At 40.8% G+C, this 22,590-nt stretch overlaps 1 protein-coding gene across 1 annotated transcript in view; it reads right to left on the minus strand.

The window, feature by feature from the left end:
* Positions 1 to 412: 412 nt before the first annotated feature.
* The window catches only part of ANKRD13C (ankyrin repeat domain 13C), a 29,267-nt gene continuing 7,089 nt past the window's right edge, over positions 413 to 22,590 (minus strand). The window contains exons 3-13 of the mRNA XM_083448358.1: positions 19,726 to 19,830; positions 17,777 to 17,862; positions 16,394 to 16,439; positions 14,789 to 14,855; positions 12,605 to 12,749; positions 11,755 to 11,886; positions 11,268 to 11,429; positions 10,577 to 10,656; positions 7,167 to 7,265; positions 5,810 to 5,910; positions 413 to 4,332 (exon numbers count right to left, since the gene is read on the minus strand). Coding sequence (XP_083304484.1) covers positions 4,202 to 4,332; positions 5,810 to 5,910; positions 7,167 to 7,265; positions 10,577 to 10,656; positions 11,268 to 11,429; positions 11,755 to 11,886; positions 12,605 to 12,749; positions 14,789 to 14,855; positions 16,394 to 16,439; positions 17,777 to 17,862; positions 19,726 to 19,830 — 1,154 coding nt within the window. The 3' untranslated portion in view covers positions 413 to 4,201. The remainder of the gene's footprint in view (positions 4,333 to 5,809; positions 5,911 to 7,166; positions 7,266 to 10,576; positions 10,657 to 11,267; positions 11,430 to 11,754; positions 11,887 to 12,604; positions 12,750 to 14,788; positions 14,856 to 16,393; positions 16,440 to 17,776; positions 17,863 to 19,725; positions 19,831 to 22,590) is intronic.

Here is a 22,590-nt window from a genome sequence, read left to right on the forward strand (position 1 = left end):
AATAGGGCCTCCACATTTGTGCTGTAAGCTTGGAGGCAACACCACGAACTGAGCAATCTGCTACTGTTCACAAACGAGCATTCTGTATCTAGGGGAATGCTTTGGAGGGATCTTTTACTTCGTAGGTCTGCTGAGGAGATCTTGTTGAAATGAACTGGTTGGCTGTGCGATTTGAATTTCCTTGGCTCCCACATTCTGTGCCAAAAGAGATCTTTCGTACCCATTTTTGAAGCTGACTTGAGTAGAATCCTGCTGAGGAGGGGGAAAAAAGCTCACTCTCCTTTACAAAGTCTCTCCTTGACTAGTCTCAAAAGGAAAGACTCAAGTGTCAATATAGTGTGCTGCTCAGCTGATTTCATCTTGATGAATATAAGGCTCACCCCATAAAGTTAGAGACTGAAAACAACAAAGATGCACTGAAAATTGAGGATTTTATTGAAAAATTGACCAATAAAATGTCCTTGTGAAAGTGATACACTGTAACATCCTTTTTCTTTAGCCTTCCTCTAATAAGGAGGAAGTGTCCACACATGGTAGAATATAGATTTCTGAAAATGTCCATATGTTCAGTCTCAAAAGCAAACAGCATCTTTTGGTCTTTATTCTAAGTGGTACAACCAAAAACACTATTAGTGAAGGTGAGTTTAGATTAGACAAAGAACACATGAAATATACCAAAAAAAAAAAAAAAATGACATTAGGTTTTCACAATTATAAACTGTCAAAAGAAAAATTGCAGCATTATAGGAAGTTTGTTAATAAAGTTTAAATAATGTAATTAACTTTTAATGAATCAAAATCAACAAGTATATATTTAAAAAATGAACTTTTTGAATATATTATGCTTCAACTTAAGGTAGGTTTCCAGCACAGATTTATATCCACAGTTGTACTATCTGATAAAAATTGCTAGGTATCCAACTGCAGTTTAAAACTTAAATAAGGAGACAAACATCAGCTGCTTGGAAAGAAAGATTATTCCCTTTGCCACAAGTTAAAGCAATAATTTGGAAGACCAGTAAAACTGAGTTTGGTTAAGGAAGAGCTCAGGGGTTTCTTTTTAAAAGGATTCCATAGTTATGCCTACCAATACACTTTGCTTGGTTTCTAAGAGGACATATGGTACTTCAGAGAAGCTTCAAAAGCCTCAAAGAAAAGTCAAGTTCATGTATACTTTTGCATCAGTCTAAAATATTTAGAATGCTACTTCCTTTACACTCTTGCTTCCCAAAGATGTTAATATCCAACAATGACCTATAAGCATGCAAGAGGCACTTAACCTATAATCTGGCCTCTTTCTGGTTCTTCTATTGCGATACTTTAGCACAGTTTGCATGAATGCTGCTTCACAATTTACCCCCCCCCCCCCCGCTTTCCCAATACCCTTGTGAGATAAAAAAAAATCCTTGAGAAAGATTCAAATGTTCTCCAGGACACAGTAATAATGCCCAACTGAAGTTCCTAGCTGTGACACTGCTATGTCAGAAAATATAAGTGCTTAACTACTAAGTGCCAAATAATTTTGATTCATTTATGTCTACTCTTCTTTAATAACCAAGCATCAAAATCTCAGATCCAAGACTTCCTAATCCAGCGGTTAACCTTTGGGAATATTACTGCGGGCATGGAGCTCCCTTTACAGAGGTGTTTATTTTCCAGAGTCAATGTACAACATTCCTATTGCATGGGTGGCTAAACTACCTGAATTGACATACCAGAGATCTGCTTATATATGCATCTGCTTGCAGACGTTTTGCCAGCAACAACGGGTGCTGCTTTTTCCTGAAAATCCACTACTGGAACAAAACTAAACTCCCTTTATGTAGCTACAAATTTTTTTAATGGGATGAAATACAACATAAACTGAAATCTTTAAAGTAGGGGTGTAACAGAATAACATTGCTCTGAAATCACTTCTGTCCTCCAAAAGCACCTCCACCCGGTTTAAGCCCTTCTTCACAGAAGGACACAAGGTTGTGACTTGAATAGCACAAAGTTCATTGTTTTTTGTTACCGTGAAAGGAGACCCACTCGTTAGACATTAGTCTAACAGTTCATGGGCTAACATTTATTTTTGTAGAACTCGATGAAAAACAACTTTGGCATTATTTATCCAGTCATTTTACATATGTAGGAGATGACCAATTGCATATTTCCACAGCTTAGTGGCCATCACCTATCAAGCCCATACCACACACCATTCATTGGTGTGAGAACAGCATTGTAAATATCATTTTAAGCATCTCAGTTGTTTTATGAAATACTCCCAGGATAGGTAACATGAAGTGTCAAGCACCTTCAAATCCAATGTCTCCTACAGAAATTATCTGGCAGGGGAAACACCATGATTTTTTTTAGATAAAAAAAAATATTGACAAAACAGCTCTGCCTTCAAAGTTCATTTTCTATTTACAGGCAGACAATATCCTCTGACAGTGGATACTGGTAGTGAAATGGAACTTTCCACAATATGGCAGCTACACTGATATACTAAGCCAGCAGAACTGTCAGTCTTCACTGTCAACATCACTCAGGATTGAAGCTTTAAACAAATTTACAGTATTTGTGGAATTGGGCCCAACATTTGGGCCCCTATTTTAGGTCATGAAGATTTTTTTTCTCGTGAGTTTCCTCTCTGCACACTGCAACAGTACAAAGCTATAGGACTTGGGAATATGCTTGAAACCTTTTTCCTGGCAAAGCTTATGTGGCTCATGAGTCTGGTTTTACTGTGCACTGTGACTCACCTCGGCCCATTTGACATTCCAAGTTATCACCAGCACTGGGTGTGTTAACTAGCATGGTGGCTTAAGTCTGAAAGTGACTTGAGCAGTTTCCAAAAGAAGAAGAAAAAAATGACTAGACTGCACAAAGAATATACCTTTGAAAATATTTACATTTCTGTACATTTACACATCACTGGAAGCTAATAAGCCTTGGAATACAAATGAACATAGTACTGACAATTCTGGACACATTCTTTCCAGTTTCTCTTCAAGTTTCATACAGTGGAACCATATGAAGATTCTAATTTTTTTTATTAAAAAAAAAAACCCTTCTGAATAAAAACAAACATTCTTTTTTCTGTAGCTACCCATGCTGGAAATACCTTAATTATTCTTGTACTTTCATTTTTGTACTCTCCATCCCCAATCTATTGCAATCCCTATTCACATCTAGGTTTACACTTTGGGAAATTAAAGTGTAAACCAAGATTATTGTAGTAATATATTCAATATATTCCCAAATACTACTGGAGAACAAATACAAGTTTAGTAGGTTTGATGGGCAGCTTTTATGGCTCTGAGGAACCCAAAAGAATGTCAGCGATTCAACCTGTGGGCTGTTTAATAATCTCCAAGCATGCTCTCCAACGAACATAGCAAGGACATTTCCAACCAGCTTGGGTGGGGAGGGCAGAGGGGATATCTGCAGATTTAGATAAGATTAGTAACAACTTTCATTGGAGAAATGATAGGTTGGCGGGGGGGGGGGAGGGGAGAGAATATGAATAGCACCACTATGAATTGCACTAAGGTGCTAAAGGAGGTACCTTATTCCCTGCAGAGTGAAGGCTCTAATTCTGACACGTATTGCAGTAAATGAATGCAACTGTTTAAATGCTTACCATTTGGTTCATTCATCTGCAGAAAATCAATTCCTTCTACTATATACTCAATTTACTGAACAAATATTACAGAATTTACAATATATGAAAACAAAGCTCCAAGGAAGGTTATAAGAGCAGCTTAAGTAAGATGGGTATTTTAAAGGGCTAATAGCCAGGTAAGACATTTTAGTTCTTTATGCTAATGGTCCAAGGGTGCTTTTATTACCGAGAAACGTAAAAAAATTAAGAACAAATTACAGTCCTTATAGCTGTTATGTAAGTTTTTTTTTTGGGGGGGGGGGGACTTACTGAGGTGCCAGGCTATCATGCTTGCAGGTCTGGATGTATAAATGCATGTGACACAGCAGGAGACCAGCTTTCGTTTAGACACTAGGTGGATGCTTGCTATATGGTACAACTGACTGAGATTCACGGTGTGTTCCCTTTCTGGTTTCATTTTAGCGAGTTCTGTCCCTTCGTACTTCACCCACTTTTAGACAGATGTCTGTGGGCTGCCTGCATCCTCTCTCTCCTGTCTCCTTGTGGCATGCTGGTATTTTCTTTTTATTTACTGCTAACTTTCCAGTTAAGTTAGAGATCAGGAAAGCGGCTAGGGTCCTCTTTGTAGTCATCAGGAATTGTGAAGATTGATTCATCAAACTCATCATAGCGAAACTCCTGAAAAGTCACAGTGGCTGTGATGGTTGGAAATACAGGTATATCTAGGAAGAACAGAGCAAAGGATTGGGAGGTTAGAAAAGGCACAATGCACAATGGAAAAGGGCATTTCTGTGGCATAAAAGGATTCACCAGCCCACTTGCTCAACTTCCTGGTAATCTGTCTGGAACAGCGTGTCAGAGGAGGGGTTGGAGACAGAGTTTACAGTGGTTCTGGTACTTTCTGGAGGAATATGTGTAAATTGTTTTTAACTTATTGTAAAGTAGCTTGAGATTGCCCTAAAGGGCCCAGTGAAAATATATTTTAAAAAATCTTCATTGTCCAACTCTGTTCACACTTCTAGCAAATACTTGCACTCCTCACTGTTCTCATTTGTTAAGAAAAGAGCACAATATTAGCCTCCAACCATGTTAAAGCACTGACAAACTCGGTGTAACTCTGTACCTTCACAACACAGCAAATCCCTGGGCACTGACTGTGTGACTTCTGTGTTTTCTATGACACCCAGTAAGCTTCTGAAGAAACTTTGGGTAGCAGGCAGATGAATTTTGTTCACGAGGGCTGACGTCTTGAAAACTGAATCATTGCTTGTCATGTATACCGTATTTTTCGCCCCATAGGGCGCACCGCCCCATCGGACGCACCTAGTTTTTTTTGGGGGGGGGAATAAAGGGGGGGGGAATTATCCCCCCCCCGGGCACGGGACTGGCACGGGGGAAGCCCGAGCTTCCCCCGACCCCAGCCCCCAGAACAGCCTGCTATCCGCAAGCCTAGGGAGCCGCGCCGGTCTCCCTAGGCTTGCGGAGAGCTGCGCAAAGCCCGGGCGCGCTCTTCAGCGCTCCGCAGGCTTCAGAATGCAGGCAGCTCTGCGCAACCTTTGGGAGCCTGGCGCGGCTTCCTGCATTCGCCCCACAGGACGCACACACATTTCCCCTTCATTTTTGTAGGGGGAAAAGTGCGTCCTATAGGGCAAAAAATATGGTACTCATCCCGTTTTTGGATGTTGGATAAATAGTACTGCAAGTTTTTGTATATTTGGGAAAACCTACTAGCCTGCTTTATCAGAGGGGACAAGGCCCTAAGATATTAAACCATGTTTGCCTCTCTTGTGAAATGCTGTCTCCAGCCTTACTCTATTGCCGCACTTCTCACTGGCCAAAATTCACTAGTTTTGAAGTAAGACTATGATGGAAACAAGCGATTTTCATCAGAGACTATGGGCATACAGAAAAGGGTTAATCTCCCTTCCATACACACTGTATCTCCAAATGCTAAATGTGTTTCCTAAGTTGCCTACTCAAGCAATAACTTCACTTTCTATTACTGTGTACTTTCCACTCAGTACACTATGAAATGGCATGCTAGTTTCACTCCAGGATCTGACTATCTTCCTGCTAAAGCCTGAGTGACAGCCCACTGCATTTCTCACCACAAAGTTGAAAAGGCTTTTAAATACAATCCATGTTCTTGGCAGGGCAGACAGTCCCTTTTAATTGATGAAATACACTTCGACAGCTCACCTAACTTTACAGGAAAACCCGGTGGTAGTTTCATCTGCACAAACTCCCGCAGTTTGTTAAAGTGCTTGAAGGGTGCAATTACTTCTAAAACATTCAATAACCTGGGGGGGGAAACACACACATGTAACAAGTTCATCTCTTAGCAGCTTTAGGATTTACCCACACACTCCTAATCAGTGCACTGTAAGAAAAAGAGAGGTGTCATCTCAGCAAATCACTGCAAACTGAGCCAAGACACATGCCGAGGGAAAGACGCTATTGTTCATGGCCACTGAATCAAATCAAGTAATTACACTGAACCATTTTTGTTAGCACAATGTAGGTTAAGCAAGAGTAAGCTAAATAGTCCCACATAACTTTGGTCCAATGCAGCTCAGAGACAGTCACAACTGAGCATTCAAACTGCAGCGAGCTTCACATGACTTGGTAGGAGGATTTCCAGATTGTTTCTCCTTTGGGTAAAACTGAGTTTTAGCACTCATTTATTTTATGTTAGGTGAGTTTTAAATCTCAGGATTTCAATAGGTTTCGAAATTTAAACTTATTAAGAACTCCGTTAGTAAAGCGTCAAGCTTAAAACAAGCTTCCTTTTGAATCGTAACAGGAAGAATCTTCCAAAATTCCAGTTTAGGAACTTTTCTTTATAGATGTCGGAAAACTTCCCATCAGGGCACACAAATAATAAAGATCTAGAAAAGCATCACACTTCAAAAACTAGACATTTCCAAGTCACTATATATTCCGAATATCTCTCATTAATTTTTTCCACATCTCCTCCACAGCATCTATGTAAGTGGCTAACTTATTCAGATCATAAGTAGAGCGAATGTACTAGTATGGGTACACTGCTGAAAGGATTCAGAACCCAACATGTTGCTTACAAGACCTCCAGTGCCATTCTTGCAGGGGTTCATTAACTTCCATAACTTCAACCCCACCCTTACGATTCCTATTCCTTGTCCCACAATCCTCCTAGCCAAAGTTCAACCTCCTTCACCCCAGATTTTTCTTCTACTTGAAAAAGTTGCCAAAACATGGAAAGCTCATTGGCTCTTAGATGCAGAATAAATCATACACACTTCATTTTATATATATATATTTGAGAACAGAATACAGAGGACTTGAGACATCTGGATAAAATCTGAGAACTTTACATTTAAGAATATTGGAGAAACTACAAAAGAATTGGATCATTGTAGAGGTGAACCTATGGCAGGCAACATGTTTTCCCATTTATTCTATGACAATGTATTATACTGCAGTCTTTGGAACAAGCAAAATTTTATACATATCAGCGTATTTTAGCTAAATCACATGCCCTTTCACAAACTTTTGTAGTGGACAGTTTGAGACTTACGATTCAATTCCTAGAGGAAATTCTTGGCTCATGGCTATTGTGGCTTTAAATGTTTTCTTGCTTTCTTTGCAGACCAGTTCCCTACCCAAATGAGGTGCTCTAAGTTAAAGAAAATAAAAATTAAAACCTCCCTAGAGACATAATTTATAAAAACAATAAGAAATTGGAATGCATTTCTCTTGTGCAGGAAAACAAGTTGACAGAAGTTGTTTAATGGTGCCTGGAAGAGTTCAGATAGCAAAAACTGCCCAAGCGGGCAAGCTGCCCAGGCACTAACAGATTAAAGCAACTGAACAGAAGTCTGTAGAAAAGAGAAAAATATAAATACACATACACACTTTGGCCATATGATTTCACACAGTTAAGAATCTAGGACTAGGATCTAAAAAGCTATTCAGATGAACCCAATGGTAATTTGTCTCTTGACTTTGAAGAGCAAACCCTCATACCGTTTCAAAAACATTTTGCAAGTGTGGCATGGAGCCCAATGGTCATGATAACTAGTTTAACAGTTCTTTCCATACTGGCCATTGGACACTAAAATGGAAATAGTGTGGAAGCCTTTAAAAATGGGGGAAAAGAAGGAATAGATGTTACTTTCTAATTTCTGTGATCAAACAACTTCTGCTGGACCAATGTGTAAGTATGAAAGAAATTCATACTGAAACAGACTGTCTTTATTGAGTGCAATTTTGTTTAGAAACTTAGAACTGTTCTTTAATATTTACATTTAAACTTGTACATTTGGGATTGGATCCAGAGTTATCTTTCCACAAAGAGAAGGGCTACCTCAAATCTTGGAAGGAAGTGAGATCCAGCAAAAAGTCTCATTAGACTTCACTCTTCCTCATGAAGCCCACAGTGCCCTGTCCCATGGTGGGATAATGTTTGGGTGTCTCCCACTCTCCACAGCATCTTCCCATGGGGCTGTGGGAGGGTGGGAGGAATTGGCAAAAATGCCTCCCCCGTCCTCTCCAGTTGGAGATGCTGCTGGAAAGCTGGAGCTAACCCTCTGAATAGTGTTAAGAAAGATATCACATTCCAAAATTTACAAGTAAGGACATGCTGAGGCACCTGAAAAATATCCAGAGTCATCCAAAGCTCTCCAAGTCCATCAATATTAGAGACTTGTCATCTTGTGTTTAGTCAAGCCTTCATGACCATTTCACCCCAAACCCATTGAAGTCCAAAATGAAGAGACCACTTCTGATTTGGTCAAGCATGTGAAAAAGTAAAAACTACGAGGCATATATAATCAGTTTAAGATGTCATTAAAACAAAGACAATATCATGAGTTGAGGGTTAAACAGCAGTGTTGTCACAGTTAAAATCTAGGATGAAAAAGCCTTTGATTTGATGCCACTAATACTGACCAAATTTGAGATAGCTGCTTTAGCTCTAGTAATGACAATAAGATTATGTGCATGGAATAGGAGTTTCATTCAACAGCATTCTGACATGCACATCCCAGTCTACACACATTATCAAATCATCCTTCAAAAGCTGTTTGCTATAGGGTGCGGAATGCTGCTTTTCACGAAACCATTTGGAGCTCAGGAGTAGTTTCACGGATCTCTGGATGAGTAGATCTTATCATACTACTTTTCTTCAAGATAAATCACACCAAATACAAAGGACATATCTGATTCCCATGAGAAAGGGACTGATTTTACACCATTGGAACAATGGGACCTAAACGTATTGGGGTCAGTCAATACAATCTAAAACCTGTGTGTGCAACTTTAAGCAGACATTTCTATTTTCAAATTAATAAGGCTTTACTGCAGCAATAGGAAGAATGGTTTCATATATTCATCTTTGTTCTCAATTCTATACTAAACGTTTCAAATGACTACCTATGAGGTGAGCCAAGGACAGCACCTTATGCAATAAATTTGGATGTCATGGCTGGTTTCATAGATAATTAAATTTCACAGATGTGCACTTTTAAACCCCAATAAAGGCCCGGCGCAGATGATATTTGAGTCCTTCATGCATTCTGATTGAAAATATACTCTCATTGCAGAAATTGCTTGTATGCTTCCAGAGAAAATAAACTAATATATAAAACTAAATATATTGAAACACACAATTTTAAATAAAAAAGCTTGAAGAATAGAAGGTTTCAATTCCCTGTAATTATTATTTTATTATCGTATTTATATGGCTGGCATCTGTCTTTCTCAGGAGACAATGGAAAAGTGCGCCTTTGGGGTGAAGGCATATTTATATAATGCTTATATCTTGCCTTTTCCCCAGACCAAGACTCAAGGCAGTTTGCAGATAATATAGGAAAAGCTAAAAACACAGAAGAGTACAGTGGTACCTCGGGTTAAGTACTTAATTCGTTCTGGAGGTCCGTTCTTAACCTGAAACTGTTCTTAACCTGAAGCACCACTTTAGCTAATGGGGCCTCCTGCTGCCGCTGCGCCGCCGGAGCACGATTTCTGTTCTCATCCTGAAGCAAAGTTCTTAACCTGAAGCAATATTTCTGGGTTAACGGAGTCTGTAACCTGAAGCGTATGTAACCCGAGGTACCACTGTAATGCCAAATAAAATGCACATGTAGGATTTAACCCAGGAATTACAGACACTATGGGCTTCTGCTCATGGAAGGGACCCTGATTCAGTCAAAACTCATGCCTGGCGAAAAGAAAATGTAACATTCACCAGTTCTTCCTTCCCACTGAAGCCTGCAGCGCCGCCTCCTAGAACAGGGGTCAGCAAACTAAGGCCCCTGAGCCAGATCAGGCCCACTTGGGTCCTAAATCCGGCCCGCTCCGCAAAGCCAGAACCCGCCACGAAGCCAAGACTCCCGGCGATGGCGGCAGCTCCTCTGCCTCTCAAATGCCTGGTTTACCTCACTGGTGTTTGATTGGCAGAGACGTCCCTGTGTCGCACTGAGGTAAACCAGGCACAGCGTTTGATTGGTAGAGCCTCCACCACTTGGCCTCTTCCTCCCATCGCCAGGAGTCTCGGCTTCGTGGTGGGTTCTGGCTTCATGGCACGGCCTCTTCCTCCCGCCCCCGCCGCCCTGGTGCTCCTGTGGGCCAGAGAGCGGAGCGGACGAGCTCGCTCTGCCTACCCACGAGAAGCGATGGCGGGGAGGAGGATTACTTGCCCCCTCGCCTCTTCTTCCAGCTCCTCCGCCCCAGGTGCTGCTTCTCCAGCCCGCCACAAGGTCTGAGGGACAGTGGACCAGCCCACAGCTAAGGTCCTCCTGGGCGACATTTCACAGGGCACAGGGAAAGGAGGAATCGGTGAAAAATAATCTCCCTCCCAGTGGAGTGTCTCGTGAAAAGAACTCAATTCATGTGAAACCCTGATCCAAGCCATTATGTTTTGAAAACGACATTAAGTATATACGTAGCAGCGGCTATATACACAGACTATATGTATTTAATACTCACTTTCCATTTTCAGCAGATATGTACTCCTCCCATGTAATTGTGTTTGGTGGAGGTGGAGTAAGAGACTGCCTCCTGACAGGCTGTTAAAGAAAACAAATGGGAATTATTTGTAAATCAAAGCACTTTACTACTTAGTAGGCTACCATCATCTCGTCTAAAAGAACATCTGTGTCTCATGCTTCATCCAACATTTGCCAATCTGAAGAAGAGTAAATTGGGGCTAATCCAACATTAGAACACTGCACTCCTGACAAATGAACAGCAACCAATCATTTAGACATGAAACAGAAATGTACACTTGTTAGCATGTACTGAAGAGCTGCGTAAAAAAATGTAAGCATTTCTTAAGGATAGCCACCTGCAAAAGAAATACTTTTTGTCTCCCCCAGATAAATCACAAGCATCAAGACAAGAGCAAACCTTGGCTATAACTCCTGGACTGTCTGGAACAAGACAAACCATGTGCCTAGTTTTGGCTGTAACGCTAAGCCAGACCATGGCTTAAGCTCTAGCTGGTGTGGCAGCCAGAGGACTGGGAGTGGACCGAAGTGGTCATGATTTCTGCTGTGAGTACCTGCACATATGCACATTCACACTCAGCAATGGCTTGGCTTAGCATTACATGTGAACTAGGCCAGCAAAAGGTCATCTGTTGTTAAATGTTCAATTTAAACAGAATTTTTAACTGTACCTCAAAATTTTGTTCCATCAAGTTTCCACCTTTACTCAAGCTTTCCATAATAGCCTTGTTTCGAAGAATATCTTCCTCACTGAGATGTTCCCGTCTTTTCCTTGATTCTAAGACAAGTCCATTAACCAGGTAGAAGTCTGCCAAAAAGTTTCCTACCCTTTCCTGCAAACACACAAAAATAAAACACATGAAGTATTTGAGCCAAAATGCAAAACTTCTACTGAAGCTCACCTAGTCTTTTCATTTATTGTCTACCTGCCAACTGCTTATGTTCTTGCCCCTAATGTCACATTTTTATATATTTCACTCACTTTTCTTATAACCCTAACTTTTAATATCCTCCCTTCTCCCAATCCGGATGACTGGGAAAGCAAAACTGACAACCTATATGTTTGTCCCACATTTCACCTGCCTTACAGACGTCTTCCCTGGGGCACACTAGCACAGGATGGATGGATGTCTTAAAATAGTTATTAAAAAGTCTTACTGTTTTATCTTCTCGAAAAAGCCATCCTGTTTGGGCACGTGTGAAGGTGATTGATTTGGTTGATAATGTTGCTGAATAAATATCGCTGCTCATCAAAATGTCAACTTCCTCCTCTGTTTCCATCTCAGATTCCTGAAAAAAAGGAAGAATATTAATTGTGGTTTGGTTGTTTTTTTAAAAAAAACAACAACCCAAATTATTTAAACAGATTTGGTATCCTCTCCCTGTCCAATTTCTGCCTGAAATAAATAGAAGCCTTCCAGTAATAATTCCATTAGGTAGCAGTCTTAACCACTGCAAGTATGAGTACACCATATCTCCCATTGATGTACATTCTCAGGTACAAGATTACTCTCCATTTCAGCTTCTTTCTAAAGCTACACATTCACGTGTTGCCTTTGGAAACCTTCTGCGTAAAGTAGTCTTCTGCAGCCTTCTGATTTCTCAGACCCTAGATGTACATCGTATTACTGTCACTGCTACGTAAGTAATAAATATATTTTGGGAGGACATTAGCAATCTATATGGGAAAGGAGTTTAATATTGTTTGCAGCAGAACTGTTAAGCAACTAGGTATCCTGCAAAGCAATACTAAACATAAGAGAAAAAACGGCAGTGGAATTATAGCCCTCCTCCATACATATCTACTGTGTTCAATGGAAGAGCTCCCAAGTAAGGGCACAGAGGACTGCAGCCTTACATGTCTGGTACTGGAATGACAATATCTTGCAACTACCTTGTACATTTTTAAAACAAGTCATTTATTTGGGGCACAAAACAGCAGGAAACATATTTTGCTTTGTTTTTGAGTAGCATTGTGAAAGATTTTACTAGCGGTGCTGCAGCTTACCTCGTGATGTATTCGCTGGTAAACTTTTTGTTCGTTGTCTAAAACTACAAAGGATTCGGAGGGTGCAGCATCACCGTTGAAAATGAAGCTCAAGTCCCCTCGTTGGCACTTCATGTCAGTAAAATCTATGAGTGTTGTGTCAAGCCTGGGGGAGGGGGGAACATTCCAATACTTCAGCTGATCCAGAATATTAGTTCACAAAATTGTACCAATGAGATTTGATTATTTTTTTTAGAAGCAAGATTTGAAACAGAGATCAGCCCTGTTTGGGTGTGCTATCTGTGTGCAAAGGCAACATACAAGCAGGGATGAGTGTGCTAAGATCTGCCCCCTGCATTACTCTGCCCATCACCCTCCAAAAGAAGAGGGTAAGGTATGAAGCAGGGAGCCTCCTCTACTCATGGAGTAAACTTACTACTCATGGAGTAGACTTACTACTCATGGAGTAATTTAGAACCCTGCACAACTGGGGTCGCCTACAACCCTCGAAATGACTTTTAACCATCCGCTGAATGGGGTGGGCTAAAATGTGACAGAAGGCAGCAAAAACTGTGTGGCCACCTTCAGCGAGAAGAGCTTCTGCTCACAGAAGATGCCTCTAACCGATTTTTAGCGATCATTTCTCTTGCCCACTTTCCCCACAGCATCCTGTGCTACAGCCCAGCGAGGTCTCCTGAATGCTGGGAGAGGCAGGGATGAGGCAGCTCACTCCCTTCCATGCGGATTTCATTGCATACAACCCAAAATATACAACAAGATCTTGTCCTATCAAATCTTTTGAGTCTCCACCAAGAGAAAATATTCCTACAACAGAGAACTTCTGCCACCACTACTATGCAAGTTCTGTTCAAAGAATTCTAGTAAATTCACAAGATCAGAGCAGGTAAGTCTGAGAAGTTTAGCTTTAGCAGAAGAACAAACTTGCTGATGGTACATGTCTGAATAGGGAATTCCTGTATATGAAATTCTCCACACACAGTACAATAAGGTGAATTTTAACAGCTAACAGTAGTGCTGAAATCTCACTCAGATAAGAAGGTAGTGCACAATTTCCATTGGATTAAGCATGTAGCCAGACCAAAAAGTTTATTTTGCTTCTTTCAGTATTACACAAAATATATATTCCATTTATTTTAAAAGTTAGCAAGACGTGGAAATTTCTCTTTCACAAAAACCTGCTTAAATAGCAACATCTTTAGTTAAAAAGAAACCCAAAGTCATCTTGACTTGTTTAGAATCATCCAATCACCTAACAGGCAGCTATGCCAATATTTGGCTACAGGTGTTTGTTTTAGAAGCAGCCATGCAATATTCACAGGATTTAAGGAGACTGTGCTGAAGATGGTCCCTAAGCAAGCACTAGCCTTAAAAAAGTCAAATACGTAATTCACAAAGGGGTAGAGCGAGCCACTTTACAGAATAAATCTTATTCATCATTAGTCCAGTTGAGAGCTAAGAACATTAATTGTGAGAGAATCATGACTCTCAATAAAAGGCATTTCAATAATGAGTTAATAGTCAGCTCACACTAACATCACATCACAGCACCTGGGATAAAGCGGCAAAACATGCACAACTCCATTTATCTGGAGATTCCCAATTATGAGCAGGCCAACAATGTAAACACAGCTATGCAGACCACTGGTAACTCTTGTACAGTTATCGTCTTTAAATATTTTTTTTTTTGTAATAAACTCCAATACTTGTAGAGTTTCTTTAAAGAGTTCAAGCTCATGAGCCCAACTCCACACCAGCAGGGAGCTGTGCAATTTCCCCTCTTAGTTGCAACTCCTTACACCATGTTAAATGCCACTCTGCAGGGCAACGTTTTGGAACATTAAGGTGACTGCAAAGGAAACACAGATCAAAAGGCTCTGTGAATGTGCAGTGCGCGGCGTCTACATCTTATCCTCCTCACCCACATCACAACAGGGTATGAAATTTGGAAATGCATGAAGACATTAGCAACAGAATTAAAACTCAATATTTTAAAATCATTACATTTAGTACAGTCCAGGGATGGGTAATTTGTAGTCCTACAGATGTTGTTAACTACAACTCACATCAACCCCAGTAGGCATGGTTACTGGTAAAGGATCATGGGAGTCGAATTCCAGTAGCATCTGGAGGGCCACGGGTTCCCCATCCCCGGTGTAACCCTTCAAAGGTGAAGACTATTCTTACCTGATATTTATACCTTGTTTGTATATTTTACATGCATCAGAAGGCAGGATTCGGGAAAGTAAAGGCACTGCATTTAGGGTAAAAACGACACCCTGTTACCATTAATGTCCTTCTAATGTATCCATTCAGCATACAACACACAAAATAAAAAACTATCAACCAAATCATATATAAACACATCCAACAAAGCAACTAAAACAGAGCCATATGTAAAGCTATTAATCATGATAGTTGTATAGTACACCCAATGCCCACAGGCACCTTTCCTCCAAATACCAGTCACTGCAGATTAACAACACGAGAGGCCTATTGCTCCATGCCCTGCTTATAGGGTTCCTAGAGGTATCTGGCTGACCACTGTGGAAAGCAGGATGCTGGATTAGACAGGCCTTCAGTCTGATCCAGCAGCTCCACTAGAATTGAAGCCGATAGAACTGTAACTAATTTAAAGAACGTAATCTCTTCCACCAAAAAGTGGCAAAACACATTTCAGTTGTTTGAATTATGACAAGTAGGATAGCGCTTTTGATATTTTATGCTCAGCTGTCCACGGAGGCACAGGTCAATTCTGTGTCCAGGGCGGCTGTCTACCAGCTCCATCTGGTACACTGGCCGAGACCCTACCTGCCTAAACACTGTCTCGCCAGAGTGGTGCATGTTCTGGTTATCTCCCGCTTGGACTACTGCAATGCACTCCACATGGGGCTACCCAGAAACTACAACGAATCCAGAATGTGACTGCCAGAATGGTGACTCAGAGCAGCCGCTGAGACCATTTAACACCGGTTCTAAAAGATCTATATTGGCTCCCGGTACATTTCCGAGCACAATTCCAAGTGTTGGTGCTGACCTTTAAAACCCTTAACGGCCTTGGCCCTCAAGGAGTGTCTCCACCCCCATCATTCAGCCCAGACACTGAGATCTAGCTCCAAGGGCCTTCTGGTGATTCCCTCACTGCGGGGAGGGAGGTTACAGGGAATCTAGAGAATGCTCCCAATCTCTTAAGGGATCAAGAAATATTACATCACCATCAAGCACTACCAAAATTAACAAACACAAAGGGGCTGGATCCAGATGTCTTCAGTGGAACTCAAAGTACTTGATGGTCCTGTGGGGAGGAGACTCTTCTTTTCCTCTACAGCACCCTATGCCCCCTGAAAATATGATCCAAAGGGTTGGGTGACCTTCTGGAACCGTGTAGGAAGTGGCACTGGGCATGTAGGGGAAATCAACAAAAATTACGTTTTTCTTTCATCTGCAGGAATAACCCAGCCACAAGTCCCCACGGGATCAGAGTCCCATCTGTGAACAGAAAGAACCTTTCGATTTGTGGAAGATGTCTGGATCAAACTCCAACTATGTTTGTGCTTTTGCATAACTATCTACAACAAGTTTAGTACAGAAAATCCAATCATTTCAAATAACAAGTCTGTTCTGGAGAAATAAGTATTTAGACTGGATAGCTCAGTTGGCAGAGCACAATACTCTTAATCTCAGGGTCATGGACAAAAAGATTCCTGTACTGCAGGGAGTTGGACTAGATGACGCTCGTGACCCCTTCCAACTCTACAACTATGATTTCCATAAATATCTTTAAAATCTTACCCCAACTTTGAAAATCCCAGTGAAGTTCAAGATAGAAGTCACCTAGCTGGAGAGAAAGAGAATTTCTGTTAAATGTTAAGAAACTGATGACTACTTTCATGTCCACCCACCCAGGAAATGCTAGCAACCATAACTTTCATTTGGACATGCTAAACTTTGGGGTAAGTGTGTATTAATTGAAGATTTGATTTGCACACTTTTCACATTAACAGCTTTTTAAAAGAAGAAGAAGAAAAAAGTGCAAATTAGTCTTACTTGTTTTATCTACGGAAGTACAGAAGTAACACGATCAAAATAACAGCCCAAACTATACAATATCTGAATCAAGCTAATCTTGCAATCAAATATAATGTATAAATTATTTTACTACAACAGCTTGGCTTCTTAAAAGTTATTTTTCAAAGAGTAGCTATTTTTTTAGCAATACATTTCTCCTTTGAAAGCAGTCAGTGTAGGTGACAATTTTTGATAGCTGCTCCTTAACCAAGAGCTTATGTTTGTAGAAAACGTCCTTCTGTGCAAGATAATAATCGCTATACGAAGCCATTCTTCTGAAGAGCTAGTTATTTCTGAAGCAAGGGAATCAAATGCTAGCTAAGCTAAACAACTTTGACCCAGATCAACAAAATGAGGAACCTGTGGTACCTCTTAAAGTACATGGGTGAGGGATACCTAGAAGCAGCTAATGTAGCTGGAGAACGCATGATATAACAGAAAAACTTGCTTTGAATTGGAGCCACTGAGTTTATGTACCCAGTTTATGTACAAAGTTCTAAAACAGGCCTTCTCTGTCCATGGGAATTAGCATGACAAATGGAAACTGTCAAATGCAGTTTTTCTTTCCCTCAAATGGAAACTGTCTCTCTCCTTATATCAATAATTATGGTATGTTAGGAACTGATCTCTGGCTCACAGTTTAAATGCTATTCAAATATTTTAACATATTTACATCAGCTTCCAATTTCACTGCAACTTCAAAATGCAGAAGCTACATGTAAACGACGCGTTATTAACTTGTCTTTAAAACCAAAATAGAAACATATTTTTTTCCACAGTGAAACTTAATTTTTAAAATCACAATTACGATCCATAGCAGAGACTTAACACTAAAACTCCACACCCGGAATTTAGAACATACAACCCATAGGCCATATCCAGTCACCAAGCCCTTTCTCTAAGTAGGGAAGAGGTCACTTACAGGTCAGTCATTCTAAGACGCAGACAAGCAAGCAATATGCAATTCAGCCAGCAATCCCCAGAAATAGAGGCCTGTGTTGAGTTGTTTGCACTTAATGAAGACACAATGGCAATCACACACAAATTGTTTGAAAAGTAATGACTCCATACTCTCCAATGTGGGTGGGAAAATCCTTACAAACTTACCTCTTTCAGAGCTTTTAATAACCGAGGTCGCTTTTCCTCAACACTTTCCCTAGACTGTTGTTTCAGTTTCCTTAGAAGTGCTGTAACTAAATAAACACACTGTAAGTCCAATGTAAAGGCAATCATGTTAAGCATCCACTAAGCTGGGAGTTGCCTTTACCTTTTGTAATGGCTGGTGGCAAAAGAGAAATCAGCATCAATTGCAGGGCCACCTCTACTGCCGGCAGAGAAGCAGCGTTGGCATCAGCACCAATTGCAGGTGAGATCTTGCTGGAATCGCACAAGATCTTGCACCCTCCACAAGATTTCACATAATTTTGGATGATACTGGTGCCGCTTCTGCAGCATGGGCAAGGTGCCCATGGGGCTGCCACACTGGGGGCTTCTGCCACCTGAGACAGCCGCCATAGTCTGCCTAATGGCAGAAGCGGCTCTGGTCAATTAGTAGTTTGCCTTTTGGAAATGAAGCAGTTACAGCAATGTTGTTTCCTCTTCAAAACCTCTGGCATACAATTCCCAGACTGTTTTCTGAAGGAATTTAAACAGCAATTTGGGGTTTCTGTAGGGGAGTTTTCATTAAGACATTTCCAAATTCAGGTACAAACATGCTCCTCCCAGCTTTGACCATAATGCTAATGCTCCTTATGCTTAAAATAACCCCTCATTTAAGTTCTGGAGCTGTACATCAACACACCATTGATCAGGCACACTCAACTGCTAACCTACAGCATAACATTTGATATGCTGTATTCTATTGCACTTGTATATAATTAAATGAATAAATCACCCATCCTGAACATTCTATGTAAGTAGCAATGCAAAAGTTGTAAATACAGCTTTGGAACGTTACATGTAATAAATAAAAAAATGATACGTACGTTATATTAAGCAAGAGTAGCTTGCATTTTAAATCAAACTCTCAGTAATTTGTGCCAAATAAAACTAAAAGTTTACATTTGAACTGAAAATGATATTCATTAGTCATGAAAGACTTTATCTTTACAAAAGCTCGAGAAGCAACGTAAATCAAGCAAGTCAGGTTTTTATAATTTGGGAACATTTCAGTTGAGAAGCAGGATAATGTAGCACCACCACACTGCCTTCTTAAAGAATGAGAACTCCGAACAGCATGGATTTCAACACTTGCTGGTTGACTAACTCCTACCTAACAACAACAAAGGTGCAATGCTGCTCTTGATATAGTCATAATTATTGCTAGTACCAGTGTAAACCTTAAACTATGATTATGACCAGGGATAATAGATGAATGAGGAGAGCTCCTGTGAGCAATTCCTGATCTAATATGCATAGTTAAGTGGTAGACAGCTTTATCTCTGCATCTATCCTAGTATTGGCATTGTTGTTGTTGCAATTTATTAACTGCCTTTCACTATGAGGTTCCAGGGTAGGCTACAGCAATTTAAAATACAGTAATAAAAACAGAAAATTGTGGCTTAAATAATTTAAGGCTTGAATCAGTAATATGAGGAGTTTTGAGCTGGACCTGGAATTATCCTGGACAATCTGCAGAAATGCCTAACATGAGCACTTGCCTTTACAAATTATCTCAAGATTAGGTGTTCATGATCTACAGTGGTACCTCTGGATGCGAACGGGGTCCATTCCAGAGCCCCGTTCTCATCCTGAAGCGAATGCAACCCGCATCCGCACGGGTCGCGATTTGCCGCTTCCGCGCATGCACGTGACGTCACTTTGTGCGTGACGTCATTTTGAGCATCTGCACATGCGCGAGCGGCAAAACCTGGAAGTAACGCACTTTGTTACTTCCAGGTCACCACGGAGCGCAACCCAAAAATATTCATCCTGAAGCATATCTAACCCGAGGTATGACTGTACACATTTCAGACACAATTTGCAGTAAGCTGATCTTAATGACTAAATGGATTTCATGTATTTATGTCCAGACAACCAGAGCAATAGTTTCTTACTCATTTGTCTATCTCCATAGCTGATGGCTTCTGCGAGAGGACTCCATCCCTGAGCATTTTTCACTTTCACAGGAGCATTGTGGGCCAAAAGCAGGTGGGCACATTCTATAACAAAGTATGAGACAATAATTATTTTCCAAATAAGACCATCAGATTGCTTCTCTGTGAAGAGCCACTTGCCATTTGAAAATAATACTGACGTAAACAAGTTTTGAACTTACTGAAGTTTGAGCAGCACATAAAATCAAGCTAACCAATGACCTATTTTGCATATGAAACCATTTATGTAGCATTTGGTGCAAAGCAAAATCTATTGGGTGGTATCTGACTAAGTCATACTCATGGTTATTGTTAAGTGAACGTGATTTCAATAGATCTGTTCTATGACTTAGGCTGCATTCTTAACTATGTCTACTCCTATTGAATTTAATGGTGGTTAAAGGTAAAGGTAAAGGTACCCCTGCCTGTATGGGCCAGTCGTGTCCGACTCTAGGGTTGTGCGCCTATCTCACTTAAGAGGCCGAGGGCCAGCGCTGTCCGGAGACACTTCCGGGTCACATGGCCAGCGTGACGAAGCTGCTCTGGCGAGCAGGCACCAGCACAGCACACGGAAACGCCGTTTACCTTCCCGCTAGTAAGCGGTCCCTATTTATCTACTTGCACTTAAGGGTGCTTTCGAACTGCTAGGTGGGCAGGAGCTGGGACCGAAAGACAGGAGCTCACCCCGCCGCGGGGATTCGAACCGCCGACCATGCGATCGGCAAGCCCTAGGCGCTGAGGTTTTACCCACAGCGCCACCCACTCACAGGTTAAGTGGGGTTAGTCTTGCAGCCACAGCTAGGTACAACCTAGTGTCTGAATTGTATCCAAATGATGTCTTTCTACTGACAGAAGTCTCTGATCCAATAGAGGCTTCCATCAGCAGGACAGGGAGGTAGACAGACTTTCAACAATTCCCAGAGTCCCCTGAGCAGTGCTCCCATCGCACAATCTATTCCTGGGGGTTGGGAGAAAAAGATAGAACCTGTGGTACTATGATGATTTAGTGATATATACCTTTAGGAACTATTTTGATTGAGCAAGTCAATCAAAAATATTTAAGAGCAGTTTCACTCCCTATGTATACACAAATAACAGCAACAGGAGATTAACAGGAAATGCTTCAACAGTCTTGACTGCCATAGAGGAAACCTAACCTGAATCCACCGTGCCTAATTAAACAAAGTATACTGAGCTGATGGGATTGTTTGGTGCTGTATCTTAACTAGGCAAGTAAACCAAGGAGTCCAGTGGAAAATGAGGAATGGAGACAACACTTATGGCTAACAGTTTTAAATTTATTGGGAATTACAAAGAACTTTATATCCTACGCTACACTGCTATTCTACCTGAACAAGAAATAAAAGCTGCCTTTTTAAACAAAAAAAGGAAACTCAAAACAACTTAAAATGAAACGAATATAAACCTAAAACAAAATGAAAGCCATGGTACACCTGCATCAGCACAACCAGGCACTTTCAACTACCCAAACTAAAACAAAACATGCCTCTCCCATATTGATTTCCAATGGTTTGACTTCATGGCATACTCTTCCAGTGCCTCCTGAGACAGGTGGAGGCCAAACAACATACAAGGCAGTCAAACACATCCCACCCACCAAAGGAAGCCACAGTATCTTAAAATAAGATGCTTTGGTGCCAAGACCAAATATGGGTGCAAAGGAGAGGAAGGAATCAAATAAACCTGAGCAGCACAAAAATCAACAAGAGGGTGAGGTAGTGACATTGGCAAAAAAAAAAAAAAAAAAAAAAAAAAAAAAAAAAGAACACACAATGCAAATCAGAGGAAAGATAACAGAGCATGTAGTATGAATCTTAAGGAGCAGACTGAGAGGGTGAAAGCAGAAAGTGAGAGCTCCTTCCCAGCGGAAATGCCGAAAGAGTGATTAGATTAGTGGGAAGAGTCAGAGAAACCTCAGGCATGAAGAGTGCCAGGCACAAGAGGGTAATCAACAGTATCAAAAGCAGTAAAGTCAAGGATAAGTAGAAAAGGGAAGACAAAGCAATTTTGCTGAGGTCATTTGACAATAGGGAACTAAGTGCAGAATACAGATTGTAGTGGCAGAGCCTCATAGAGTAACCAGTTTGATCCTGGAGTCTGAGGGTAAAGGGTGGAAAGGAAATTAATGGAGAACAACCGATTTCACAGTAAGGGAACAGCAGACGTTAAGTGGGAAAGCACCTGCAGTGTTCTTGTTTCTAGGATCTACTTATCCAAGAATCAATTCCCAGAGAATATCTGCTTTCAGTGTCGATGGTTATGACAGCACTGCCTTCATGATAACAAATGAACTTTCCACTAAAATTACTTAACTGGCAAATGCAGGAATCTTTTTGCCCAATGTTCTTCTGACTGAGCTATCCCACAGGGTCTGAGTTACAAATTTCTAATAACCTGAGAATCTTCTATCCAACACCTATTTAATACTGAAAAGGCATTTCAGTAACTGGAGAGGCAGAGGGTTAGAAGCTTCCACATCTGCCAGCAATGTACACTGCATTATGTTGCACTGGTAGGACCTGAACAGAGAATGAAGGCGCTTGTGCACCTGCTAGCAGCTATTTTATCCTCTCTGGAAAAGCCTCTCTCAGAGTCCACAGTCCCCTGTTCTACAAAAACTCTGAAATGGCCTTTGTTGAATTCCTTTAATTTTAAAAGAGGGAACAGTCTTATTCCATTATTAATATTATAGCTTTTAGGACCAATTATTATGACTAGCCTTCATTATGACAGCAGCCTTCATTAATTTTTCTGAACTTTTGCAGATAGCTCTGAACAGCGTCTCATAGCTTCTCTGCCTACCAT

This window comes from Podarcis tiliguerta, assembly GCF_965153285.1.
Source record: "Podarcis tiliguerta genome assembly, chromosome: 6".
NCBI classification, from domain to species: Eukaryota; Metazoa; Chordata; class Lepidosauria; order Squamata; family Lacertidae; genus Podarcis; species Podarcis tiliguerta.